General features: G+C 53.8%; 1 protein-coding gene across 13 annotated transcripts in view; it reads left to right on the forward strand.

Moving 5' to 3' along the window:
• Positions 1-26,886, forward strand: part of Mybpc1 (myosin binding protein C1) — a 67,363-nt gene extending 40,477 nt beyond the window's left edge. For 6 of the 13 annotated variants that reach the window (XM_013159335.3, XM_013159338.3, XM_003475868.4 and 3 more), the window contains 16 exons: positions 452-614; positions 2,195-2,301; positions 2,558-2,691; positions 5,518-5,677; positions 6,558-6,662; positions 7,869-8,057; positions 9,144-9,278; positions 11,938-11,991; positions 12,769-12,936; positions 15,211-15,299; positions 17,013-17,208; positions 17,762-17,901; positions 18,136-18,295; positions 19,935-20,071; positions 21,809-21,995; positions 26,587-26,886. In XM_013159335.3, coding sequence (XP_013014789.2) covers positions 452-614; positions 2,195-2,301; positions 2,558-2,691; positions 5,518-5,677; positions 6,558-6,662; positions 7,869-8,057; positions 9,144-9,278; positions 11,938-11,991; positions 12,769-12,936; positions 15,211-15,299; positions 17,013-17,208; positions 17,762-17,901; positions 18,136-18,295; positions 19,935-20,071; positions 21,809-21,995; positions 26,587-26,687 — 2,225 coding nt within the window. In that variant the 3' untranslated portion in view covers positions 26,688-26,886. Of the gene's footprint in view, positions 1-451; positions 615-2,194; positions 2,302-2,557; positions 2,692-5,517; positions 5,678-6,557; positions 6,663-7,868; positions 8,058-9,143; positions 9,279-11,937; positions 11,992-12,768; positions 12,937-15,210; positions 15,300-17,012; positions 17,209-17,761; positions 17,902-18,135; positions 18,296-19,934; positions 20,072-21,808; positions 21,996-24,062; positions 24,122-25,505; positions 25,549-26,586 lie in introns of all 13 variants that reach the window. The other 7 variants (XM_013159336.3, XM_013159342.3, XM_013159341.3 and 4 more) reach the window with 4 other exon arrangements.
• Positions 26,887-27,843: the final 957 nt, after the last annotated feature.

Consider the following 27,843-nt stretch of genomic DNA (forward strand, 5'->3'; position numbering starts at 1 on the left):
CTTCTGTGTGGACCCTGCCGTCGGTTCTGTGATCACCGACTGACTCGGAAGCAGTCTCAGATCGTGCTAGCTTTATGCTCCATGGAAGTGTGGACATTTTAGCTTTAGTGTTAGAAAGGTTTTCAAGCAGAGGCCGGCCCGTATCTGCTGTTTGCACCCTCCTACAGCAGTTACTGCCCTGGGTTCTGCTATCAGGCGAGTTCCGCGTTTCTAAAACCATATCATGGAGTAGGTGCCATGGGGTTTTAGAGGAAATGAGATTAGAGACCCAGAGCTCACAGATCTTTCCCAGGGACATGTTTTTAAAGAGCTAGAAACCTCATGATAAAAACCTCCCCCGTCCACCCAGCTGGGCACGGGGGTCTGGGATCTGATGGACGCTCCCGGGAGCCTGGGGGCAGCCGTCCTGCTCCAAGGGGCAGCAGGAGTGACGGCACCCTTCTCTCTGCAGTGAAGCCCCTGAAGATCATGACGCCCCTGACCGACCAGACGGTCAAACTTGGCAAAGAGATCTGCTTGAAGTGCGAGATCTCAGAAAATGTCCCTGGGAAGTGGACAAAAAATGGCCTGCCCGTGCAGGAGACCGACCGGCTGAAGGTGGTCCACAAAGGACGGTGAGCCCGGGGGGCCCTGGAGGATGGCGTCCCCTCCTCCTCTCCCCCCCCTCCTCCTCCTCTTCCTCCTCCTCCTTCTTGTCTGGGGCATGTGCACTCTCCTCAGCCACCGTGCCCCAGTGCTGTGTGTCTCCCAAGGCCCCCGGCTGTGTGTCCAGCTGAGGACCCGGTGACTCATCCCCTGTCCCTACCCAAGGTGAAGCAGGGTTTGCAGGAGTCCTGGCTCGGAGCGAGCCTCTGCAGCAGGCCCTCACACCCCGGCAAGGTGGAGCCCCTCACACTAGGCTCCGACCCCACCACACCCAGTGTTCTCCTGACTTAGGAAATCAGGAGAAAAAGAAGGGAAGGCCCGGCCCCCCAGCAGGCCAGTGCCCGTTCACACCGGGAAGTGCACCCAGCACTGGCGTCTAGACTGACGTGTGGCCCGGTTCCAGAAGGTCAGACAAAGGTGGACATTTCTCGTGGCGTTGGATTTTGACATCGACAAGCATCCAGTGACCTGTCCCCCCTTTTCCCTGAAGTGGCAGTGTAGACTATCTTAGAATCCAGCAAACCCTAAGGCAGCATTTTAATCTTTTTCATTTTTATCGGTACCGGGGATCGAACTCACGACCGCCTGCTTGCAAGGCAGGTGCTTATGCCGCTGAGCTAAACCCCCAGCCCCAAGGCAGCATTTTAAAATGCAGCCCCAGAGACTCTTTTGAGATCACACATGAACTTCTCAGGATCCCAAATATCCCCTGAAATTGTGAGGGAATTCTATTTGCATACAAAATTACATACTTTCGGAACCTCAAAGTATTGACTCCATACTTTTTTTTTTTAGCAATAACTGTATTTTTTTCAGTTTTTGTTTTCTGTGAGTACAAATTTGTCATAGGTAACGGTTACATGTGTCACGGGCCTGGCTGGGGACTGAGCCCACCTCAGGTCCTTTTCCACACCCTCCCCTTCCCATTCGGGAAAAACCCGTCTCCCGACTCCCGGTCACCGTCTTGTGCTTTTCACTTTGTTTTTAGTCAGTTTCTCGTCTAGGAGAATCGTGATATTTATGCCCATTCATGTATCACACATCGTTGTTTATCTTTTTGCCGTACTGAGGGTCAGACTCAGAGATGGACCGCTGCTAGCCACGTGCTCCAGCCCTGAGCCACACCCAGAACCCCGAAACAGTGCTTTATAAAGAGTGAGAGAAGCCGTGGCATCCATCTGACACTCACTGTCTGGGGATCCCAATAAACCAAAGCACTGCTCATCTCTGGGCGTGGGAAGTCCACCTCCAGGTGCCCTCGGTCATTTCCAGAATCCTCAGGCCCAGCGTGATTGAGTTGCTGTGTTTATTATGTTCAAAGTCAGAAGAAGGAAAATAATAGAGTTTGCATACATCGAAGAGCAGGTTGGTTTGTGGAGCTCCAGCTGTAGAACCCGGAGCACAGAGCTCTAGCTGGGTCCCTAAGCAGGGTAGTTAGGGCCTCAGGTTCCCTCCCCAGCCTGTGACAGCCCAACCCCGGCCTCTTCAGGCTGCATCGCCTGGCTCTGACCTCCGAGTCTGTAACAATGTCCTTTCCTCGGTCCCTTAGGATCCACAAGTTAGTGATCGCCAACGCCCTCCCAGAGGATGAGGGGGACTACGTGTTCACGCCGGACGCCTACAACATCCCGATGCCTGCCAAAGTGCGTGTAATCGGTGAGTGGAGAGCCACCCTCCTGCGTGTGCCCCGCCGGCCTGAGAGTTACAGCGCGTTCGGTTCTGGACGATAAAGAAAACAGTGCATCCACAGAGAAACCGGAGTGCTGGTCCTCCGTGTGCTGGGCGCCGGCCCTCACACCCTGGTCCCACACAGTCCTTGCAGCCTGCTATGCCTCCCTGCAGGGCCCACGATCCCTCACCAGAGACTCGCTGGGAGTCCCCAGCAGATCACAAGCCCGCTTCCCCTTTGCAGATCCCCCCAAGATCATCCTGGACGGACTGGATGCTGACAACACCGTGACAGTCGTGGCAGGGAACAAGCTGCGGCTGGAGATCCCCATCTCTGGGGAGCCGCCCCCCAAGGCCCTCTGGAGCCGGGCGGACAAGGTTTGTCACCCGCCGTGTGCACACATGCATGCACATACGCACGCTCCGCTGGCCGGATGAGGGGAGAAGGCAAATGAACGTGGAGACCGAATTCCTTGGAGCAGGGAAGGGGCTGATTTCCGGCAAATCTGGCAATTATTCATTTGCTTGGCTTTGTCCACCTGCTGTGGCCATGGATGGTTTGCATGGAAAGAGCCAGAGCCTGCTTTTTTTTTTTTTTTTTTTTTTGTCTTTTTGAGACAGGCTTTCTCTGTGCAGTTCAGACTGGCCTTGTGCTCACTTTGTAGCCTGGGCTGGGCTTGGACTCACAGCCATCTTCCTGCCTCAGCCTCCCAAGTGCTGGGATGACAGGCGTGCACCACCACGCCCAGCTCCAGGATCCCACTTTTCCCTCCACGGAGGGCAGGGGTAGGATGAGGGGGCGGCACATGCTGTGTGATAGAACACGCGGTGAGTGGAGGAGCAGGACCGCCTTGGATAACTCGGGTGTGAGCATCAGCTCACCCCTGCTCGGGGAGAGAGGGGAAGCCAGCGCCTGCGCAGAGGCAGCCAGGAGGGGAGGGAAAGAGTGTGGAGGAGCTCGAGGGGGCCCTGCACAAGCGCAAGCAAAATGCTGAGTCCTGGAAAGCAGAGCGTGAGACCTGCACTTCCAGCCAGAGCTGCCGGTGGCGGCCTGCCCCAGGCGGCCCCGCATGACCATGAGGAGCTGTGGCTCCCAGGACCTCGGCCTCCGGGCAACAGAAACCTGAGATGCAGCCAGCAAAGGAGCGGAGTCCGCAAGGGTCCCAGCTCTGTGCCTTCAGAGAGTTTCTGGTCAGGGCATGAGGGAGGGAAAGCAGGTCTAAGGCTGCCTGTGGCCCTGGAGGCTGAGGCAGGCAGATGTCAGCCAGTGTGTGCAGAGAGCGGGCCGTGCAGGGTTCTCTGAGCGCAGTGCTGGAGCCGGGCTGAGACTGGGGAAGAAACCGGCTGAGAGGCAGGACAGGAAGGGTAGCACCCGCCTTCCGGAGCCCCGGGCCTGAAAACTCACCGTGCACAGCACCCGGAGGGACCCAGGAGTAATCCCCCCGGGCCTGGCTACTGCCCAGGACCCTAGAAATGAGCCCCAAAGGGTCACTGTCCAGTGACTTCACTGCACCCCAAAGTGAAGCTCAAGACTTGGGATGCAGAAATATCAGGCGTCCAGCAGGGCACAGTCTGCAGGGTCTCCATCCACTGTCATGACTGCGGAGAAATCAGCAGGGAAACTGGACCCAAAGGAAGAGGAAAGTCCATTGGAACCCGCCCGGCTCTCTCACCTGTGTGTCAGGACCAGCTACAAGGGCAGGGACACTGCTGGCACAACCTGTTCCATGTGTCCAAGAAGTCAGGCGGAGAAATGTTTAGGTCTCAGTTTAGAGTTAAGAGAATTTGAAGTACAAAAGACCCAAATCAAGTTATCTAGAGATAAAAACTGCAGAACATGTCAGATAAGAAATAGAGTGGAGGGAACCATTGACTGATTAGATATTTCTTTGTACTATGAACTGTCTGATGGAGCACTACACAGCAGTGAAAAGAAGCACGGGTATTAGACGGAGCAAGGCGGATGAGTCTAAAAGGCATCACGCAGTGTGACGCAGGTTCAAATGGCCGTGCACTCTTGATTCCACTTGTACAGCGTTTGGGACAAAAGAAAGTTGTAGGGAAGATATTAGACCAGAGACCTCCAGAGACCAGGCCGAGGGTGTGGACTGGTTCCCAGGTCCCTGAGGACCTGTCAGACGTGGGAATAATCTCTGTCTTCATTGTGACGATGACTACAATTAGAGCAACGAGCCCAAAACTGTTTTACTTTAGAGAAACAGGTTTCCACAAACAAACAAAATAAACTAACACAGAAGACTCAAGAGGTTAATGTGGCACTACCCAAAACAGACGTCTCTCTCTGAACAATCATAAAGGTAGAATATGTTTTTCACTCCTCAGTTAGAGTAGGGCCGGGGCTTTCGCTCAGTGGCACAGCTCCTGCCTAGCAAGTGCGAGGTCCTGAGTTCGATTCCCAGTACCCAAAAAACCAAAAAAGTAGAATTAGGCCACAGTATTGTGAGTGATTTGATTCTATTATAAAGTAGAATAATTATGGAAATGATTTCCGATATTCTTACTGTTGTACAGTTGCATGTTTGAAGATTTAGGAGCCCTAATCCAGGCACAAGTGTAAAGGGCTGTGGGCTGTGGCGGTGCATGCCTGTATTCCCAGCACTCAGGAGGCTGAGGCAGGAGGATCACCAGGAGCTCAAGCCCAGCCTGGGCTACATAGCAAGACCCATTCTCAAAAACAAAATAAATAAGTGATCAACTAGGAATGTAGCTCAATACAAAGGCCTAGGTTCAATCCCCTTAGTACTAAGATAAAAAAAAAATTAAGAGTTAGCTAGGCAAGTGGGCATGGTGGCACATGCCTGAAATCTTAGCACACGGGAGGCTGAGGCAGGAGGATTGTTGCAAATTCAAGACCAGCCTGTGCTACAAAATGAGCTCAAGATCAGCCTGAACTGCATAGGGAGACCCTGTCTCAAAAAGACAACAAACAAACAAAAAGGAGTTAGCCAGGCATGGTATATGACTACAATCTTAGCTACTCAGGAGGCTGAGGCAGAAGGATCACCAGGAGTTCAAGACCAGCCTGTACTATACAATGAGAACTTTGCCTCTGTCATGGGTCAGAGGAGTAAAGTGACCTACTGTGTCTCGGGCCTTAGCGCCGTGTGGGGCTCATGACCCTGGGCCCCCTAGAGGGCCCTTGTCACCACACACATGACCCACGCGCTGTCCCTGTCCGGCCAGGCCATCATGGAGGGCAGCGGCCGCATCCGCTCGGAGAACTACCCCGATAGCAGCACGCTGGTGATCGACGTGGCCGAGCGGGACGACTCGGGCGTTTACCACATCAACCTGAAGAACGAGGCGGGCGAGGCGCACGCCAGCATCAAGATCAAGGTGGTGGGTGAGTCGGCGGCCAGCCTGCCCCACCCCAGGGTCACCAAGCGCAGCCGACAGCCGTGGCCGTGGAGGCCCTGCCGCCCCCTCCGCTGGAGCCCTCTGAGGGCCGAGTCCCCAAGGGCAGCTGTTCTGGGGCCTGGTCATTAGCTCTGCTAACCCTGAGTCCCTCCTGGCGCCCTCTAAAGGTCACCACAGCCCAGGTGACTGCCCGCGCCATGGTGGCGGTGGGCACAGGGTCTGTGCCAGGCCGCACAAGAGCTGCTAAAGGTGCATGGGTGATCGGGGGATGATCGGGGTGCGACTTCGCCCTGCATCGCCCCTACACACCCCAGCTTCAGAGCCACCAGAGATGAGTCGCCTTGTGGGGCCCAGAGCAGAGGCCGGACAGTGATGGCCGCCCTTTCTCCTCCCTTTCCTCTCCCTCCTCCCTCCTTCCTTCCCTCCCTTTCTTCCTTCCTTGGGAGGTGAGTTGTAATCCATCCAGCCCACCGCGACAGCCCCTCGTCCACCTGATGTGACCCAGACACTTGGTCCTCCGCACACAGCCGGCCCGGAAGTTTCTTTTATAGCTAAAATCGCACCTGACACCACGCAGTTTCTGTGTTAATGTTTGCAAGAAGCAGCTGCAGGGTCTCGGCTTGCGGGTGGCATTCGGGGTACAACATGGACGTTTGTGGGACCGGTGCAGTGACACCGTGGATTTGTTCCCAGCACTGTGCCGCCCATGGCTCACGCTGAGTGTGACTGTGCCAGAGAGCACGAGAAAACACTCAGAGTTAACTGTCTGTCACACAGAAAAGGGCTCCTGGGAACGATTTTCCTCTCTGCGCCGTTCCCCAGGTGTCACATTGTTTCATCTCACACTGTCCTGTTGTCCACCACAGACATCCCGGACCCCCCGGTGGCCCCGAACGTGACCGAGGTGGGGGACGACTGGTGCGTGATGACCTGGGAGCCCCCGGTCTACGATGGCGGCTCTCCGATCCTGGGTGAGGAGCGTGGCCCGGGCTGTGCCGCTGTGGGGACGGTGCCTGCCACACACGCTCGCACGGAGTAGAGCTCAGCTCTGGCCTGGCTCCTGCACATCCATCAGATTGCTGTGGGCTTAGGGCTGCTCTCTGACCAGTGAGAGGCAGGGAGGTCCTGTGGGCATTATGTCATTAACCGTTCCTTTTTTCTGTCATTTACACTCAGTGTTTGATTGTTTTGTTTTTGGTTTGGTTTGGTTTGGTTTGGTTTGGTTTGGTTTGGTTTGGTTTTGAGACAAGGTCTTGCTATGCAGTTCAGCCTGGCCTCAAACTGTGTAGCCCAGGCTGGCCTCAAACTCATGATCCTCCTGTCTCAGCCTCCTGGAGTGCTGGGATGACAGGTGTGCACCACCATGCCCTGCTCAATATGTCATTTTCATTATCATTAATTTACTTACCTATCTTTTAAAAGGTTTGCAGTAATGGTGATCCAATCTGTGGGCTTCCTCCTGAGCTAGGTTCCCAGCCTATTTTTTAATTTTTTTTTGTCTTTTTCATTTTTATCGGTACCAGGGATCGAACTCACGACCGACTGCTTGCAAGGCAGGTGCTTATGCCACTGAGCTAAATCCCCAGCCCCCCCATTTGTAAATTTTTGTTTTGAGACTAGATCTCACTAAGTCACTCAATTGCCCACGCTTCAGTTTGCAATCCTCCTGCCTCAGCCTCCTGGAGTACTGGGATGACAGGTGTATGCCATCATGCCTGGCTTAATATCTAATTTCAAGTGAGTCTAAGTTTAACTACCACCATCCCAGTCAGTGGGTACCTAGTTCCGGAGTGTTCTATCATGAAGAATTTTCTTTTGTCATTAAATGTTGAGAATAGTTTGTTTCCCAAGTGGCACAAGAGCTTGTCCTCTCTGCATTAGGGAGCCGCCTCCTGCTCGGTGTCTCCCTGGCCGGCATGATGCAGCAGCTGAATCACACACCATGCACGTGTGTTACACACTCCACGTGTCTGCCGCCTGTGTGTCCTCCTTTTCTAGTGCCCTGAGGTTCTCCTGGCCGCCGTCTCTCTTTACGTCATCTCCTGACGCGCGGGTCTGTGCTCTCTGCACTCCCCCTCTCACCACTGGTGGGGAGCTGGGCTCTGTCCCGTCCCACTAAGACCGTCCCGAGTCGGCTGCAGCCCGGCTCTGACCCGCCCGGGTCTGTCCACCCGCAGGGTACTTCATCGAGAGGAAGAAGAAGCAGAGCTCCAGGTGGATGAGGCTCAACTTTGAGCTGTGCAAGGAGACGACCTTCGAGCCCAAGAAGATGATTGAGGGCGTGGCCTACGAGGTCCGCATCTTCGCAGTCAACGCCGTCGGCATCTCCAAGCCCAGCATGCCATCCAAGCCCTTCGTGCCCCTCGGTGAGTCACCCCGGGCCGGGCATCACTGCTTCCTGTGATGCCCCTGCCAGCCAGATCAAGCCGAGGCTGCCAGGAGCGGCCGGTGGGCATGGAGCATGTTCAGGAGGCTGAGGCAGGAAGACCACCACAAGTGCTCACCAGCCTGGGCTACAGAAGGAGTCCCTGTCTCAGAAAACCAAGACAGACGGACAGACAGACAAACAGACAAGTGTGATTAGGAGCAAATTTCTAGGAAGAGCTGAGCGCGCGCAGAGAGAGGGGGCCCCGGAGTTGGTTTCTAGGATTCTACTTCTGGCCCTGGAAACAGGTATCTGAGCCGTGAACACATTTATACACACACACACACACACACACACACACACACACACACACACACTCCAAGTATGCACAGACCTCGGTGCGACCACAGCAGTGTAACTAAGGCCACCAACGCCGTCGGGAAACTGCCTGGTCGCTCGTCTCTCTGCTTAGGGTTATGCCTTCAATTTTGTCTACTGAACTGATCATGAGGCAAAAAAGTACAGAAGAGATATCTCCACTACTGTACTGTACTCAAGTTTTGGGTTTTTTTTAATAGAAAATTTAATATAAGACTTTGTCCCTTATGTTGTTGTGGGATATTTTTGCTGTTGTTACTGTTTCTGAGAGATGAGGGTCTCACTATGTCATCCAGGCTGGCTGTGAACGCACTGTGTAGCCCAGGCTGACCTCAAATTCATGTGACCCTCCTGCTTCAGCCTCCCGAACGTGCTGCCAACTTAAAATTGTACTTCAAAGCTGAAGGGCTGTGGGAAACTTACTCCCATCATTGGCTCCCAAAACTCTGACTTCTCCAAACCCCTTCGGGCCCGAGGCCCTCACGCCAACACCGGGACTCGGAGAGTGAGTGTGGCCACACTCCGGACGGGCCTCCAGTGGATGTGACCTCTGCCCCCCACACAGCCACACTCTGGGGTCTCAGCTGAGTGGCACTGAGCTGGGGCTCCCTGTCCACCTCCAGCGTGGCCCTGCTCATTGTGTCTCCGTGGCTTTGTCCGTGGCTCTGTAGCTGACAGTCGCCCCCTTCCCTCTCCCTTGTCTTTGAAGCGGTCACCAGCCCGCCAACTCTCCTGGCTGTGGACTCCGTGACGGACACGACAGTCACCATGAAGTGGCGACCCCCGGACCAGATTGGCGCCGCTGGCCTGGACGGCTATGTGCTTGAGTATTGCTTCGAAGGCTGTGAGTACACTCGGGGGGCAGCGGGTACCGTGCAGGGGGTGGCTGGCTTTCTCTGTCTCTTGGGCTCTTGTCTCTTTCCTGCGGAGAGGTCTGAAAGGGAGCCCTTCTTAGTTCCTGTTCGAGGGACTGGAGATCTAGAAATTACCCTGATCAGGTGGCACCATCGATCGACCAGACAACACCAGGGACTCGAGGTTCCGGAGTGGTCAGGTTGCCCTGGACCCTAACTCGGGGCAGGGCCAGCTAGGAGGAGCGCGGCTGACACTCGGCACCTGGCCCGGGCCGTGAACTTGGGGACCCGGCCGAGGCTGTGCATTCGGCCATGTGGTGGCCCGCTGCCTTCCCGAGGGAAAAAGAAAACCAACATCAAGAGGTGGTCTGGGTTGTCGCCGAGAACAGCTCTCCGGGTTAAAGGAAACGCTGTTAAACCCCAGCAGGCGCAGGAAGTGGGGTGACGAGTGCTGGGCTTCCAACAGCTTCATCACTGAAGTGAAGGAGGGGTCGGAGGAGACCCCTGAGAGAAGCCAGGGAGAGGAGGAGCCGCACCCCTGCAGCGGTGTGGCTGGCAAGGAGCCGCCACGGTTCTCGTCCCCTACTCGTCATGACGGATGAGGAGGAGGCGGTAGCATCCGAATGTGGGTGAATGGAGGCTCGAGGCTCTGCCTGGGTGACCAGGAGCCCATCTGCAAAAAGGAACCTGAGGCAGAAGCTCTGAGAGCACCCCACTGCGCCCTGGCACCCAGATTTTAGATGGGTCCTCCCTGGGGACGGAGGCTGCAGTCTGCTTTTGGGAACCTAGGAGGTGAACCCACATGTGCACCCCGAAGAAAACCACTGCAGAGAGGCAACTTGTCAGGGAGAAAGGGTCACAGAAAGAACCCCAGCCCCTGCGTGGGGCCCGATGGAGACGGGCATTCCCGGCCAGAGGGCAGAAAACCAGAAGAGACCAAGTAACCCAGCAACACGGTCACCTCCACCCACTCTTCTCACAGAGCACTGTGCATGATTGTGCCAGGCTCAGAAAGCCTTAACCCAAGCCACTGGGCATCTAGAACCAAAGTCCTGGGGTTACCGCAGCAAGAGAGGCGGGCACGGCCACCAGCGCACCTGGAGAGTGCTCACAGGCTCCGGAGCACGGTTTGTTTCTGCCTGTCCCCTCACTTTAAGAAAACAAAAAGTCACAAGCACCGATGTTCACACAACCAGCGGGATTTCCCAATCTTGTACGCGTTGCGGGCCTGTGACCCCGAATCCTTTGTGAGTCTCTGAACTAGACCCAATTCTTTGCTCTTTTCTTTCTGATAGGTTTAAAAAGTAAGAAGATACAGCAAAATGATAGAGGGCTGTCATTTTGGTGTTACCCACCTTAGATAAAATACAACGAAGTGTATTTTACGTGGTCTTGCGTGTGGTCTGTGTAGATACACATGTATATCCCGTATACATCTGTATAAGTACGCAGCGGGTCCCACGTATCCAGCTGCCACATAACGTCTTGGAGTTAGCGTCCTGTGGAAGTTACGTTCTCTCCTAACGCGTACACCTTCTTCTGGGGGGCTTCTCTCGTTTTTCCTCCCCTCTTAATGGCTGCTGTCTCCTAGACTAACCTTCAGAAGTGCTTAACGCTTTGGACCTGTTGGGTGTACCCCCTAAGAGCAGCTTTTCTGTACGAGACCGTGTGTTGGTTTTGCTTTTTTCTTGTCTGGGTTTTTGGTTTTTTGATGCCTGCAGCATTTGATTCTGTTTTCTTCCTTCACTCTCATCTGTCTGTTCTTCTCTTTCTTAGAACTTCACCCTGTGTCTCAAATAACCCCTTACACACACGCATGCGCACGCGCACACACACATCTCGTCTTGTGTTCCCTTAGTCTCCAGGGCTCGGGTGGGAAGAGACCGGCTGGGCTGCCCTGGACTTTTCAGTGCTCTCTTCCTCGGACATGTTCTCTCTGGCTGATCTTCCCTTCTTCCCGATGACTTCCCTCCTGCTTTTCACTGCCTCATCTGTCCTCTTGGCTCTGGGAATCCCAGCCGCGGAGCTCTCCCCACACCCGCACTCAGCCCTCTCCAGCTCCCTCTCTACAGCCGCCTGGTGCCAGGGCACCTGGCCTCCTGTCCCTTCTCCTTGGCACCCTGGGCAGGGATTCCCTGGGGTGGCCAGTCCTGTCCCTAAGCCCTGCTCCTCTCCCGCACAGAGAAGGCCACCTTTCCGGGGCAAGGTGTGGAGGGACCCAGCAGCTGAGTTTGTTTTCTTGACCCAGAGTTTGTTTCCATGGCAACCAGAGCATCCTCCTGAGCTCCTGGGGCCAAATCCATTTCCCTCCCCCATGGTGAGCCTGGGAGCCTGGTAAGATGGGGCTACCCAGTCACCAGCCCTGCACCCCCAGTGCTCCGGACACTCGCAGGCTGAGGGGGCGGGCAGGACCGAGGACTTCGCCCTGGGGGGCTTGCTTGGTTCTTCTCCAGCTCCTCTTCCGGGGCAGGGCCGGGGCTGCAGGAAGCCCCTGACTAACCCGCTCGGTCTCTCTGTCCCTGCCCTGAGGGCGAATCTCTCTGCACACTTTGCCTACGTGACTAACAGAGAATGCTGGCTACTGATGCGGTATTCTTGGTGTGAACGTGGCGTGGGTGTCTTTAATCCCTCTAATGACGACTCTCAAAGGTACCTCAGCCAAACAGTCTGGTGAGGATGGGGAGGCTGCGTCAGAACTGCCAGGTAAAGTACCGCGGCGCTCCGGGCCTTCTCGCTGTGTGCTAACGTTTTGGGGTGTCTTTGATGCGCGTACACACCCGTCACCACCTGCATGGAGCCCCGGAGCGGGGTGGGGGAGGCGGTCCTGGGACCTCAGTCTTTGATTTCCCTTGGGCCACGTGCATTTTCACTTTTATAGAAGCCGAACGATTCGTAAACCCTGAATTCCAGGGCTAAATTTTCTTGCTGTTGTAGGCAAAGCTGCCAAAAGCTAAATTAAAAAGAAAATCTCTCCATGATGAATGAAACCATCATGTACTGCAAACATGTACTAATAAAACCTAAAAACTGTACAGCCATGTATGGTGGTGCACGCCCATATTCCCAATACTTGGAAGGCTGAGGCGGGAGGATTGCTGCCAGTTCGAGGTCAGCCTGGCTACATAATGAGCTCAAGGCTGGCCTGAACGGCATAGCGAGACCCTGTCTCAAACGGACAAAAAATAAAACAAGCAAACAAAAAACCTGTTGCAAAATGCTGAGGAACAATGATTATTATTGTGTACAATATTATTATTTAGAATAATATTTCAGAAGCAGCAAAATCGGATTGTTTATCTTAGCCTCAGGCCATTTTTCATCTAAATGCATGAAAAATGCCCGCTCTAGAGTCCAAGTCGGCAGCGAGGTCAGTTGGTCCAGATGATCTAATCGTGCGAAAAGGCCCGCGCCGGCTGAGGTTAGAGCCCGGCCGCTCACTGACCGAGCTCTGCTCCTCTCCTCCTTCTTTCCGGGCCTTAGCTGACAACTGGATCACCGCCAACACCGACCTGATCGACAAGACCAAGTTCACCATCACCGGGCTGCCCACCGACGCCAAGATCTTCGTGCGCGTGAAGGCGGTGAACGCGGCAGGCGCCAGCGAGCCCAAGTACTACTCGCAGCCCATCCTCGTGAAGGAGATCATAGGTCGGTGCCCAGCGGGACACTATCCCCCTCCATGTCTTGCCTTTGTTTGTTTTGTTTGGTAGACAGGATCTTGCTGTGCAGAGTTCAGGCTGAGCTTCCTTTGTAGCCCAGGCTGGCTCTGAACTTGCAGCGATCCTCCTGCCTCAGCCTTCCAACTGCTAGGATGACAGGCGTGTGCCACCACGCCAGGCCTCACCTTTATTTCTTAAAACACCTTTCTTGCTTGATACCGATTTTGTATTTCCTCTTTGCTTTTTTTTTAATGAATGCGTCCAGGAAGTTAGCTCTTGGGGCAGTGCAGGAGGTCAGTTCCAGCTTAGTTTATCGTCTGGCGTCCTGAGGACCGACCCCTTCATTCACCTGGCCAGGTGACTGGAAAGGGCATGTGCCCATGTGTGGTATGGACAGCCCCACAGCAGCTCCCGGCTCCCGTGTCGTGTCTGTGAGGTCTGAACCATTTCCAGACTCACGTACGTGGATTCTGGTCCCATCCAGTGTCTTGGCGTCTGCACAAGTGGCAGGAAGTGAGTGAATCAAACCGCTAGTGCCCAGCGCAGACGAGTCAGCACCACCACACTCTACCGGCCATCGCTGTCTTCCTGACCACTCCGAGCTCCCCTTTAAAATAAAAGACCCAGTTGCGCTGGTGGCACCACACAAGCCCAGCCCCTCAGGAGGCTGAGGCAGAAGGATCCCAAGTGCAAAGCCAGCTGGGTACCAGACTCGGTCTGAAAAGCGATTTTTAAGAAAGGGCTGGAGATCTAGCTCAGTGGCACAGCACTTGCCTAGCGAGCGGCAAGGAGCGGCAAGGTGTGAGTTCGGTCCCCAGGACACAAAAGAAAACAAAGAAAGCAAGGTAGATAATGGGCTCGCACGTGACTGGTTATGAAAGGTCACTGAGATGGCTTTGGGTGTCCCTTTGCGGCAAATCACTAGGAAAGTGAAATTCAGCGCATTTACTACGGAACCGAAGAGCATCCACGGGTGCCTGAGAGGCTTATTAAAGGATGGATGGATGCAAGGATGGATGGATGGGTGGATGGGGGACTAGATGAAGGAAAGCATGAAGCACATATATTTTCTTAATAGATTCTGGAGACACTATGTAGGCTTAATCCTTTTTCTATCATCGATTGACAATGTGACCTTGGATAAGAGCTGTGATTTTTTAAGCCTTCATATTGTCATCTGAACAACAGGGAGAGTAATAATAATACTTGCACGTCAAGATATTGTGAGAATCAAAGGAACCTCTGTTTGTGATTTGCAACCAGAGTGCTTGCTACCCATTCACCAGCTGACGAGGAGGTGCCTGAGATCTTTTGTGGAATGTTCACTGGGGAACACTCTTAATGTTAGGCACGATGAGAAACGTGTACAAGGTCCTGAGTGAAATCCAGGCGGTTTGCTATAAACCTGCGTTAGCCTCTAATGTCGTAAATAAACACACAGAGTCACGATGCAGTCAGGGGGAGCTACAGGGCCCTGGCCTAGATCCCGGATCTCCCAAACGAGTGTAGGGCGGAGGCTTAAATAGATGACACAAGTGGTCTGATTTTAGGGCTCCAGGAGGAGCAAAGCTGAGCTCGAGATGCTGAAAGCTAAGACAAAGACTTCTGTGGACCTCCCATTTTTATTAGGTCCAAAACGAAGGGCAGGGAAACTGAGGAAAGCTCAGGCAATGAGCAGGACCTTGGGAGTCACCTCAAGGTCGTCCCCAAGGAATGAATCAAGTCAATTCAGTAGCGCTGTCTTATCATGAAGACATGGCAGAAGTGAGACAGGAGGAGGAATTCCTGCAGCTGCAGTCTCCATCTACCTAATTGATGTCTGAGCCAAGTGTCCGCAGCTGTGGCCTTATCGTGCCCTTTGAGGTGTCTCTGGCCTCACAGGCCACTACAGGCCTCAGGTAGTGATTCATAGAGGTTCACTTACTGTGACTCAGCTCCCATCGCCAGGCAAGGGGCCTAGGCTTAGGACAGACTCACAAATAAACATAGAAAGCCAATTAGTAAAATATAAATCCTGCTCAGAGCCGCTGTGTAGTGGTCTCCAACAGGGATCCAGGGATAAATTTCGGTCATCTCTTAATGTATCTCCACTCAAAGCCAGCAGTTTGGACCAAGATGCCATCACACACGCCGCGGTGGCACACCCGAGGGTGCCCAGAGAGACCCCAGGCTGGGCCGTGAGCACCGAGCCGTTTTCCTGAGGCAGGGCCCCCTCCAGGACCATCTCCTGACTGCAGAATTGTGCTCTTCTGCTTTTCCCCAGAGCCTCCGAAAATCCGCATCCCGAGGCATCTGAAGCAGACCTACATCCGCAGGGTCGGGGAAGCTGTCAATCTGGTCATCCCCTTCCAGGTAACCCCAGGGGTGGGGTGTCAGGGATCAGAGGGGGTTCTTGGAGTCAACTGCATCGGTGCAGGACTCCTCGGAGACAGGGGCCAAACCAGGAGAGACCAGAGGGGAGGTGAGCGGCCTCATGCTGATGAGTACAGAGATCTCCTCAAGGGCCGGGGTTTCTTCCCGAAGTAGACGGGCAGGCTCTTGTTTCACTTGAAGCTCGGGGGTCACTGGGGAGCAAGAGAGGTGCGTGTTGAGACACCAGGTGATCTAAGCAAAGCTCCAGGTGCCTGCGAAGGAAACACAGTTCGAGCCTGTGGCTCCCACAGTGACCGCAGACCCAGCCGGGGTCCCACAGCAGGATGGGCTCCCACGGAAGTCTCTACGCTGCAGCCTAAACTCAGGCCCCCACCCTCAGCCACAGGATGAGCGGAGGGATCGGCACCGCTCTCCGCACACTGACCACACCTGCACACACGCACACCTGCACACACGCACACCTGCACACAACCATGTGTGTGGTGGCTCCCGTGTCTCTAGACGAGGCGCGTCTGAGATGTGGAAGCGTCCTGTGTACCCCGTCCCTCCTGGCGCCACCAGAACCCGTGCACCTGGAGAAACAAACTTTCAGTTTTAACTTTCATTACTTTGATTTAAAGAGTCACACGCTGCTCGTGATTATTCTGTCAAGTAGTGTGGGCCTTGATGGGGAACCCAGGGCTCTGCACACGCGTGAACACTCCCCTGCACAGGCACACACTCACACGCAGAGATCTGTCCAGACTCTGTCACCTGAGCCCACATCCGGCTCCACCCTGGGGCTCTGGGCACCTGGCAGGGGGAGGGACCCTGCCCGGGACAGAGGGCTGATGCCTGGGAGTCCTGTCTGCACCTGGCAGCTCTAGACCCCAGGGCCTTCTCTTGCAAAGCTCAGAAACTGTGGGTCAGGGAAGTGGGTGCTGGACAGACAGGTCTCCTCATCCCTCCTGGGAAAGGGGAGACGCTGCCCCCAGAGACGGTGGTGACCTGCTCGGGGTCACACAGCCCGGCACTGTTTTCCACTTCTTTTGTGACTGGAGAACTCAGACGGCCCAGCCCATGAGCAGCTGTTTCGCCTCACCGCATGACATCGCCCAAGTGCTGCATTGTGAGCCTGGGCACCCCGCGGGGAAACGTGCACCCCAGCAGCAGCACTCAGGCTGGGACCTCCACCGGGGGATGGCTGGGCTCCTGTTTGCCTGTGCTCTGGTCCACCTGGCTCCGTGCTGGGCTCCTGTTTGCCTGTGCTCTGGTCCCGTGTCCCAGAAACCAAACCTGTGCCCTCGGTGCCACCATGGCTCTTCAGGGGCCGGGCTAGGACTGCAGTCCTGACAGCCTTGCTGAGGGACAGGTACTGCCACCCTTCCCAGTTTACTGGGGAAACTGAGGCACAGGGTGCATAAGTTATTGGCCCAAGGTTGACAGGAGTTGGGCTCTAGATCTGGATTCTGGGGCTCAGAGCCCATGGCCTGGGCCACTGTCATGGTCGTGCGGGCTCTGGGGGCTGCAGAGGCACCTCGGGACCCCCTCCCACAGTGCCCTGCTGGGAAGCCACTGCACGATTCGGGGAGACTGAAGCTCCGAGTCACTGCGATGCACAACCCAGGGCCCGAGGGCTGCGCCTCCCCCAGGACACAGGCGGCTCCCTGGATGGCTGCGGTCTCCCCTCCATGCTGCCGTCTCTCTCTGCAGGGAAAACCAAGACCGGAACTAACCTGGAAGAAAGACGGGCAGGAAATCGACAAGAATCAAATCAACATCCGCAACTCGGAGACGGACACCATCATCTTCATCAGGAAGGCGGAGAGGAGCCACTCGGGGAAGTACGACCTGCAGGTCAAGGTGGAAAAATACGTGGAGACCGCGACCATCGACATCCGGATCGTCGGTGGGTCTGGGCCTGAAGCGGGGCGGCCACCTGCCTCCTTGGTCCTCAAGGGAGGAGCAGGGAAGCTGTCAGGACGGTGCAGCGTGAAGTCTCCCAAGATTAAACAGAACGATAGATCAGTACAGTTGTTAGCATTCCCAAGTAAATTTTAACTAGCCGGCTGTGGTGTCCATAACCCCAGCACTGGGAGGCTGAGGCAGGAGGATCACTGTGAGATCAAGGCCAGCCTGGGTTACAGAGCAAGACCCTGTCTCAAAAAAACAAGAAGAAGAAAGAGGAGGAGGAGGAGGAGGAGGAGGAAGGGAATGTGAGAGGCAGGCTGGGAGGACTCTGTCTCCCATTGCTCTTAGTGTAATTTGCAGTAAATTAGCTGAAACCTGAGGCCCTGAGCAGAGGCCTGCATCCCCTAGAGCCCCTCTGGGGTGACATCCCTTTAACCTGCCTGTGCGGACCCACGGCCCATCAGAGGGAGGGGTGGGGACTGCACCATGCCTCGGAGGGCCTTTGGAGGAGGGACCGTGGACTCACACTGGTGCCCACCTGCACCCCATAGACCGTCCAGGGCCACCGCAGATGGTGAAGATCGAGGACGTGTGGGGGGAGAACGTGGCCCTGACGTGGACGCCACCCAAGGATGACGGCAACACCGCCATCACCGGCTACACCATCCAGAAAGCAGACAGGAAGAGCATGGTGAGGGGGCTTCCTGCCACGTCCCCACTCCCAAGGGTGGCCTGGGTGGCCCCAGAGGAGTCCATGGGGGCCTGAAAGGGTGAAGCGATGGGCTGGGAAAGGTGGGCCAGCTGGAGCCAGCGCAGGCCTGAGATCCCAGCGCTCGGGGAGGCTGAGGCAGGAGGGTCGACACGTGGGAAGGCCCACCATGTGTGTTTTGTTTCCTCAAATCACGGGCATTGTTCTTCCTCTCAGGAGTGGTTCACCGTCATCGAGCATTACCACCGCACCAACGCCACCATCACGGAGCTGGTCATCGGGAACGAGTACTATTTCCGGGTCTTCTCTGAGAACATGTGCGGCCTCAGCGAGGATGCGACCATGACCAAGGAGAGTGCGGTGATCGCCAAGGATGGTGAGTGGGGGCACAGGGCAGGGCCTGGAGGAGAGGATGGGGAGGAGGGGAAGTGTGGGAGGAGTTGCTCAGCAGGCAGGGCAGGCGTCTCTAAGGGGAATGGCTTTCTCTGCACAGCCTGAGTTGTTCTGGTTTTGAAACAGTGCTCACTGTGGAGCTCAGGCTGGCCTCCAACTCATGGAAACCCTCCTGCCTCAGCCTCCCTAGTGCTGTGTGGTAGGTGTGTGCCTCCACAGCTGCTGTCACTGCAGCTTTTATATTGTAGCTCTAAGCTTTAAATCATTCCACTTCCTGGGCCCAGGATCTAAATGGCCCACACCGCAGGGACAGACATTTATTTCTAGGGTTCAGTTGATTTTATTACCAGGTGGCTTTGGTGTAGCCACACAAGAAGCCTTCGCTGCAGACGAAGAAGTAAGTTCTAACTTTCGCCTTACGTTCCATGGTCAGTCAGTCTCCTTCAGTAGCCCTTCCTTGTGATTTCCCATCAGAACAAATTCCCAACTGAAATATTCAGGACCCAGCCAGATGCAATGGTGCATACCTGCCATCCCACGTGGGAGGCTGAGGCAGGAGGGTTTCTGCAAGTTCAAAACCAGCATGGGCTGCATAGTGAGTTCAAGGCCAGCCTGAGCTACCTAACAAGACTTCGTCTCGAAAAAATAAAACTAAAAACAGCTGGAGATGCAGCTCAGCAGGAAGGCCCTGGGTTCAATCCCCAGTACTGCAAGAAAAGAACAATTTAGCCAGGGATTTAGCTCAGCAGCACAAGGGCCTGCCTGGCAAGTGCAGGGTCGTGAGTTCAAACCCTGGTACCAAAAAGAGAAAAATAAATAAATAGAAAATTAAATTCTCAGAGAAACACTGGAGTCTTGGTGATACGTGTTAGTGTCAGCCACCTGATTTTCCGTTTTGTGTGTGGCTGGCTGTGCACATTTGCACACACATTTGCACACCTCAGAATGCCGCAGAGGCCAGGCGTTGGCGGCCTCTCTCCATCAGGAGCTTTGCAGTGTGAGGAAGTACCGGGGAGCAGGGCGGCTCGGTCCACTTGCTTTTCCAGGGCTCTCCAATGCCTTCGGCCCCTGGAGGTCCGGTGCGCTATTACCTGAACCCTTGGTTGGTTTGGGTTTTTTTCTACAGAATTTTTAATTTATTAAGAGCAAGACAGTAGACCAAACCAAACTAAAACTTTGTGAATGAAATGACAACATAACTAAAAAGTTATAGGGCAGAGAGCAATCTTGATAAATTAGCCTCCTACATTGACACATACCTTTTAAAAAGATGACTTCAGGGGATTTATTTTTGTGACCTTAGCAAAGTAGCCTACAAGGATACAAAGACTAAGATGAATTATGTTGAAAAATATCTGCAGGTTTTCTCTTTCTTCTTAGTAGAATGATAAATATCCCTAAAATAATTCATATCACACAAAATTAAAACCATAAGTAAATTAGTCAAGCGGTTAAAATTCTTAATTAAAAGTAATACTTTATCCTTTTAATAAAATTTTTCTACGCTATTTTACTACATTAGTAATGTTTTAAAATTGGCAACTTTACCATCCACAAGAGCCACGGATGGTTCTTTTTGGGGAGGAAAATTCATTTAAGTGGATTGAATTCTTGTTTTTAAGGTAAAATCTACAAAAATCCTGTGTACGAAGACTTCGACTTCACAGAGGCACCAATGTTCACGCAGCCCCTGGTGAACACCTACGCTGTGGCCGGGTACAACGCCACCCTGAACTGCAGTGTCAGGGGGAACCCCAAGGTACGCGGCACCCTGGTGCATTAGCTGGATATAAGAACCACCTTCAGGCCGGGCACACGCCTGGATCCCACCACTGGGAGGCTGAAGCAGGAGGGTCGCCGCAAGTTCCAGGCCAGCCTGAGCTGCAGTGTGAGATCCAGTCTCAAAAAAACAACCAAGAAGAACCAGCGAGGGTCCCTATCGCGTGTCTGCCGCGCTGCAGTGGCGCAGGGGCCCTCTGTGGCCAGCTCTGCTCTCTGGACAGTAGGTCTGCGAGCAGGGGCGGGGTTGGTGCAGTAATGTCCGCACTGTTCAGAATCGAAGTCAAAACCAAGATCTCTGCTTCAGGAAACCGGCTGACCCTAACAGAGCTGCCGGGGAGGGAAGCGGAAGGGGTATCTTTCCTCGGGGCGACCTGGAGTCAGCCAGTGGGTGGCGGGTGGAGCGGGAGGGGAAGGCGCCCTGGTGCGGGGACGGGGCTGTGTCACAGGCGCTAGGACCTGATGAATTAGTGACTGGTGGCCACGGCACCCCAGAGACACAGAGGGCAGTGGCCTGGATCGGGGACGTGGTGGCAGGGTGCTGGTGGGCAGTGCCCTGCAGAACCACGCTGGCTGCTTCCAGGTGGACAATCAGACAGACAAGGCTGGGGCAGAGCTCCGGGCCAGCTCGACCCTGGAGTCCCCGGGGAAGCAGTGGTGGTGACTGGGTGTCGGGGTGACGGGGTGAGGCGCGGGGCTGCTTCCCTAGGGAAGGACACAGAAGAGGAGGCATGGCCAGGACCAGGGCAGGGAAAATGACACCAGAGTGGACGTCTAAAATGGAGGGACAACAACAGAGGGGCAAGGGGACAGGGACAGAAAAGGGGCCCTTGGCGTCAGACGTCAGAGCCAGAGCCGGACCCAAACATGGCAGGGAGTTCAGACGCTTAGAACCGTGCACAGTGACAGCCGCGTCCCCAGCAGATGTCCCCCGCACAGCACACGCCCACCATGTCCTGTCCTCTCCCTGTGGGTGTCGGTGGCCCTGGTGCGGCTGCCTCATGTCCTGACCCCGAGCCGATGCCCATCATTTCCCGCCTGGTCTCTGTGGCACTGGGGCAGGAGCCGGCGGCCCGGGTGCCTCCTCCGCTGGGCAAGGTGGGGGAGGACACAGTGTCAGGTTTGGAGCTGATGGCGCCTGCAGACGGGCCACTGCTCACTCAGACCCCAGGGAGAGACGCGCCAGGCTCACCCCGGTGGGGCGCAGAGCACATGAGGGGTCCTGGTCCCAGCGGATCTGGGTCCCCATGAAGGATGCAGGGAGGCAGGGCGAGGGGCCGTGCAGCCTGCAGAGAAGCTCGGGGGGTCAGGAGGCGCAAAGCAAGGACAGGAGGAGAAGGCCTGGCAGCCCTAAAAGCAGGTGCGCTCACAATTTGATTGACAGCACCTGCGTATGTCCAGGGCTCCCGGACAGTGATAAACCCGGCCCTCGGCCACGCCCACGGGGCAGGTGTCATGCGCAGAACGCCTGGGCCTGAGAAGTGGACCCCTCTGGGAAGGTTGCCCACGTTGTCCACTGAACAAAGCTGCGCCTTAGCTTTCAGGCCGAGCACTCAGAGGGGTTTATCCGGGAGCAGCAGCGCTGCATCAGTGCCCCCCCCCATTGCTTTCCCTTCTGCGCCCACCTTCCGAAGCCCCCCTCAGTCGCTGGCCCTGGGGCCCCCCTCACGCCCTGCAGCCCCCGCCCCGACCTGACCCCGCTCACTCTGACCTGCAGCCCAAGATAACCTGGATGAAGAACAAAGTGGCCATCGTGGATGACCCCCGGTACCGGATGTTCAGCAACCAGGGCGTGTGCACGCTGGAGATCCGCAAGCCCAGTCCCTACGATGGTGGCACGTACTGCTGCAAGGCGGTCAACGAGCTGGGCACCGTGGAGATCGAGTGCAAGCTGGAGGTGAAAGGTGGGTGGCCGTGCGCGGGCGCGGGGCGCACGCCTGTCATCCCTGCGCTCAGGAGGCTGAGGCAGGAGGGTCGCTGCGGGCTCCAGGCCAGGCTGGGCTGCCGAGCAGACCCTGTCTCAGAATAAAGGAGGAACTCACAAGCAGGCGCCCCTCCCCGGGGAGGGGATATGTTCCCTGCCCCGGCCACGCCACTCTGTTGGCCAAAGAGAGCCCGCTTATGTTTACCCTCTGGGACTGAGTGAGGGAGGCTTCCTAACTCAGGGAAAGATCCGGGTGAGAGGGAGTCAGGGGACATAACTGGTGACACGGTGGCCTGCAGAGAGAAGCTCACCGAGTGACCCCGCAGTTAGCAAATCTGCAAGGTTTTTAGTTTACAACTCTGTGAAGCACTGTGGGTGTAGAGCCAGAGTTAGGGATATGCCTAGGTTTGCTGATGGGGGTTTGATGTTACACAGAGAGACTACAGCATGCCCACTGCACGGGGTGCTGTACACCTGTAATCCCAGCATCTGGGAGGCTGAGGCAGGAGGATCCCAGATTCCAGCTAGCCTGGGCAAGTTAGCCACTAACAATGATAAAAATGTCTGGGGAGGCAGCCCAGTGTGACGGCCCCAGTACTGCACGGAGAAAAGAACAAAATTGCTAACTAAAGACTTCCTATTTATAGAAACATATTTCATTCATATGAGTCTTAAGAAATGTGACAATAGCCCCTTGTGGTGGCGCATGTCTGTAGTCCGAGTCCTTGGAAGGCTGAGGCAGGAGGATCGCAGGAGCCTGAACAGAATAGCATGATCTAGTCTCCAAAAGACACAAAGATGTGGAGACCCAGAAAACACATGGGATTTATACGATAGAAAAGTCTCAGTGTAGACTGTGATCTTACATTTCATCTTAACTATAATTTTTATTCTGAAGTTTTTCTTGACAAAACCTACCTGGGGGCCCGGGGAACCCCTAAGTCAGTGACTGTGAGATCACAGCTGCCAGGAGCCCACGGTGCCTCTCTCACCCTTTATTATATTGCCAGGCTGTGCCCACCAGGGCTCACTGTCTCTGCCTCTCCACCGTGAAAAACGCTGACTGCATAAATATCTATTTTAGAAAACCAGGGGGTGACAGTGGGCAGTGTGTGTACCTTTGTGGCCCCCTGATCAATGTGTTTTGAAATTTTGTTTTAGTTTTTCTTTTTCTCCTTGAGATAAAATGGATTTTGAGGGGGGAGAAAATCATAGCAAAAGCTTCAGGTATTTATTTTTTTTAGAGTCTTTTACTCTTTTTTAAAAATACGGTGGAAAAAACTTATGGACCAAAGTAACTTCTTTTTTGTAACTTTGAAAAGCAGTTTTTTTTTCTCTTCTGATTTCTGTGTTTCAGTCTGCAGTGGATCTATATATAGCTCAGTGATAAGGAAAATTTTATTTTTGTCTTATACCTAGAAAGCATATAATATTAGAAAATTTCAAAACTTGCTATTGAGTTAGACCTTACAAATTTAATTATTTTTAGCAGCTTTATTAAATTTAAATAGCAGTGAAGGCCATATTTTCAAGTCATCCAGCTTCTGAGCTCCTGTGCTTACTGGTTCCACGATATTGTTGATAGTTAAGTACCAATTATTCCCTAAAAAACAAAACAAACGTAAAAGGTTATCACACACTTGCACTTTGGGAATTACTGAACGTTGCTAATGACGTAAAATTATGCTTTTGTATGTGGCTTTTATATTTATGCTCTTTCGTAAAAGCAAACAATGTTGTACATGGAGATGCTACATTCTGCTCAATAATTGCATAAGATCCAATTATGTATAGTGGGTGAGTGGAATCAGGAGAATGTTTCCTAGAGCTCGTGGGAGCTCCAGGAGGAACAGACACTGGGAGCTTGTGGGAGGGACAGACGGTTGATGATGCTGGTCTAACTTGGGGTCCTAAGGGTAAATTGGAACTGTTAATCAGATTGCGTGACCATGGGCAACTTGAATCAAGTTAAGCTGAGTAGAAAAAAAAAAGAGGTAAGAATCTATGAGAATAAATAAATATCGGTACAAATATTCTAATTCTGCAGTGATATATCAAGGAGTAAATACCCCTGGACAGCCGGTCCTGCTGGAAGGGCAGCCACAGGTCTAAACAGTTCCCATCCCACCGGATCTCTCTCCTTTCGGTTCCATTCCTTTTCAATGAAAACGCACTTTGCATGCGAAGCTTGAGTTTCTCGCTTGCTTTTAACCGTATTTCTTAGCAGCTCATGGCATACGGCGTTTATGCCATGAACAAGGAAGGCCAAATTATTCAAGGATCTTAACTCACGTAGAAACAGTGAAGCCCAGCAGACAATTCCCTATACCTGATAAATAAATAAAGCAGGAAGCTGTGTTTCATGGCCTTTCCCTTTATGGAATACTAAGACCACTGAGAAGACTTTGGAGGCAGCGACATTTGCTGAATACCCTCACTTTTCACAGGTGGAATGTTAGGTTTGACCTGCAAGATAGCATTACAGGAAAACCCTTTCCTTAGGTGCATGACGAGGTTCAGAAAACCGAACATTTTTCACTAAATTGTAGAAAAAAGTGTCCCGTGTGTTTTGTATCAAAAGTAGATCCATGTTTTTGGAAGCCCTCATATATAAGATTTTCCGGTGAAAAATTCACCAATGGAATATGCTTCACTCTGTGTCAGCCCAGTATTGACAAGGGCCCCAACGATTTCATGTTTATGAACTAGAAAGGAAAGGGAATCTAAGAGCCACTACTGAACTGTGCTGAGCAATAAACAAACCCTAATCCTGTGGTGGATGCACGGTTCCTCCCTCATGGAAAAACAGTCAAGGGCCTGGGGAGCTGGGCTAGCAACTGCATGCAAAGTGGTCTGCCTGAGGTTAGGGCAGTCGCTGTCTGAATTCCCGTAGGCAGTGTCAGCTCCGGAGAGGAACCGAGAGCGTTTTCCTTATGGTTTTGCAGGCCATAGGAAGCGTCCCTTTGCAGTGCAGGCCGAGTTTACTGGGGTCATTTGTATACAGTCAGCCCAGAACAGAGCGTGACAGAACCCGCCTGCCTCCCTGTCACACTTGATAATTTTGCCTTTTGGAATCTCAACATATATATATGAGCTCTAACACTTGGTCCCTTGCCCATGTTTTTCTTTTGTTGAAAAACACGATATATATATGTTGTAGGGTCTTTGTCCCTCTAAGCTAATGGTTTGGAAGCTCTCACCATAAATTTCCCCTGTACCATCAGATCGGCTTTGCCGCCTACGCTGGCGAAGCGGTTGTGCAAATTAATCACCGTTCACCTATTAATGATCCCCTTGAAGTGACTGGAGCCCCCACCCTCGATTCCACCCGCTTCTCTTCCTCCCCTCCCCCCTTCACACGACTAAGGATTAATGAACCACCTGGTCATAATCCTGACCGTAATCTCCTGCCACGAATTCCTGCCTCGGGTGTCGGCATCGTTAATGCTCACAACTTCTCTCTTTCTCTCCCTCTCTCTCTTTCCCTTAGTTGTAGCACAGTAAGGATTTGTGAATGTGTATTGCCATCTAAGGTAAGCTTTCATATGGCTTCGGCATATGAAGCTTATGGTTGTCATAAGCCATCCCAAGCCTGTGGAGAATGGCATGATTTTCATTACCGAGTCCGATGAAAACAGCTCCTTTGGACCGCTAACCTGTAGTTTTAACTGGTATCCCGTATCTCGGCATTAACAGCTAGTCTCTTGCATCCATGGAAGCAGGCTGTGGAATGTGGGCGCGCATGGACCCGAGCCCCTTAACTGGCTGGAGATGAATGTTTGCCCGCATCCTGAACTCTTTGCATCAAGGAATGGACATACACAGCATCGTTTCTACCACTATGTGACTTGAGTTCGTTCTTTTTTTTTTTAAGGAGAATGACTTTCTCAGATTTGCATTCGAGCAATGTTAAGAATGTTCACACGGCATGCTGTCTTGGTCTGGTTATGAGTTTTCTAGCGAGTAGTAAAGCACTTTATTAAAGAGACCGTGCAGGTGTGTGGTTTCATGGGTTCTGATACTTTTGAGTGTTTCAGTGTAATTCAGAAACTCCGACGGTAGGTACAGAGGCTGGGTGGGCTTCCCTCCTGCCTGCCTGAGGCACTGGGTCTGCCTTGGTGTTTGTAATCAGGCGGTTCCGTGCGAACGGTCAGAGTCCAGGGAAGCGTTTTGTGTCTTTCCCTGTCCACTGTGCTTGAACTGGAACGTGTCCTGCCTGATGAGAAAGAGCCTTAGCACCCGGGAAACCGATCTTCCCGCGGACCCCTCAGTCAGCAGCACGCACTTTGCTGTGCAGGCAGGACCTTGGAGTCAGCTCCAGAGGGGTCACAAGGTGGGAGCGCTGGCCTGCCTTTAAGGATTTCAGATTGGGCTCTGGCAGGGGCCAGACGCTGCCACGGGTCCGCCGGGAGTTCGCTTTCCTGTCTGGATGCCAACTGCTTTGGCTTCTGGATGCGCTGGAGCTGGGGAGGCTTCCAAATAGAGGCGAAGGAAGCCCGGTGGCTGGGGAGCTGGGGAGCGCGGAGCCGTCTCCAGGCGCCGGCCCTGACCCTGCACCTCTCCCCCTGCAGGCGGGCTGTCCTTCTGCAGGCTGCTCCTGCAGGGCGTGCCCCCCAACATCATCGACTCCTACCTGCGCGACCTGCACTCCAGCTACCCCGAGGAGTACTGAAGGCCAGCGCTGTCTCCCGGCTCCGCGGCTTGGAAATCTGCTTGGAAAGAGAAAGCATTTCCTGGTTTCCCGCCAGGCCTCTCGTGTGGTCAGTTTTTTCCCTCCGAATGTTAAAGAGGAGAAAAAAACAAAAAAATAAAAAAACAATAAAAGAGTTTGCACAGATTGCTTCATTAAAAGCTGCAAAAAGGAAACCTCATTTGCCGTCTGCACTTGGCTCATTGTATGGTCTTGCTCGTTGTACTTTATAAAAAATAAAAACGAAAGCAGAGATTGAAAAGCCTTTTATCATGAAAGACGTCATGCTGTGATAGCATCTTAAGAACCTGTCTCGCACTTTATCTAATAGATTCTCATAAGCAAATCAGAGTTGTTTATTCCACACAGGCTGGCTTAAAACAAGGGTCCTGGGCCGGGGATACAGCTCAGCAGCTCAGCGCCTGCCTGGCAAGTGCAAGGTGCTGAGTTTGATCCCCAGCACACAAAAAAAAGGAAATGGGACTCGGTGAATGGCACGATATCCCTGCCACCTTCATGAGGTCAAGGTGCACACTGCTGTAGGTGCCGGGAGATGGACTCCTGGACCCACAGCCTGAGGCCAAAGTCCAGGAGCCAGGGTGTCCACCGGCAGAGCAGCCTGGCCCAACCCCCAGATCTCTGCAGAGCTGCTCCAAGGGGTGGTGGAGGGGTCAGCACCGTGCAGAGCGGTGCGCATCCAGGATTCAGGATCAGAATTCAGGCTTTGCTGACGGTACCTTCCCAAACCTCCTTCCTGGGGCCTCTGGGCTGAGCCACAAACTGTGTACCGCTTCCCTGCCCTTAGGGCTGCTCCCGCCTGGACAGGCAGTCTCCCCACTCTTGCTTCTCTGCTGGTCTCCCCCATGTTTCTCTTTTTGGTCTTTTCGCCCACATTCTAAACAGATGGTGACTTGGAGGTGTGTCCATAGTGTCGGTTTTGTTTTTGTTGGTTTTTTTTGAGACAGGGTCTCACTGTGCAGCCCAGGCTGGCCTCTATCCCACCAGGATCCTCCTGCCTCTGCCTCCCGAGTGCCGGGTTACAGGTATGCATCAACTTGCTGGTTGAAACTGAATTCTGAAACACTGTATTCAGCCCAGCACACACGTCTGTGAATGTCTGGTGTGTCGGCTGTGTGAG

Source organism: Cavia porcellus, unplaced genomic scaffold (genome assembly GCF_034190915.1).
Source record: "Cavia porcellus strain 051 isolate PalLab524CR breed Dunkin Hartley unplaced genomic scaffold, mCavPor4.1 scaffold_8, whole genome shotgun sequence".
Taxonomy (NCBI): domain Eukaryota; kingdom Metazoa; phylum Chordata; class Mammalia; order Rodentia; family Caviidae; genus Cavia; species Cavia porcellus.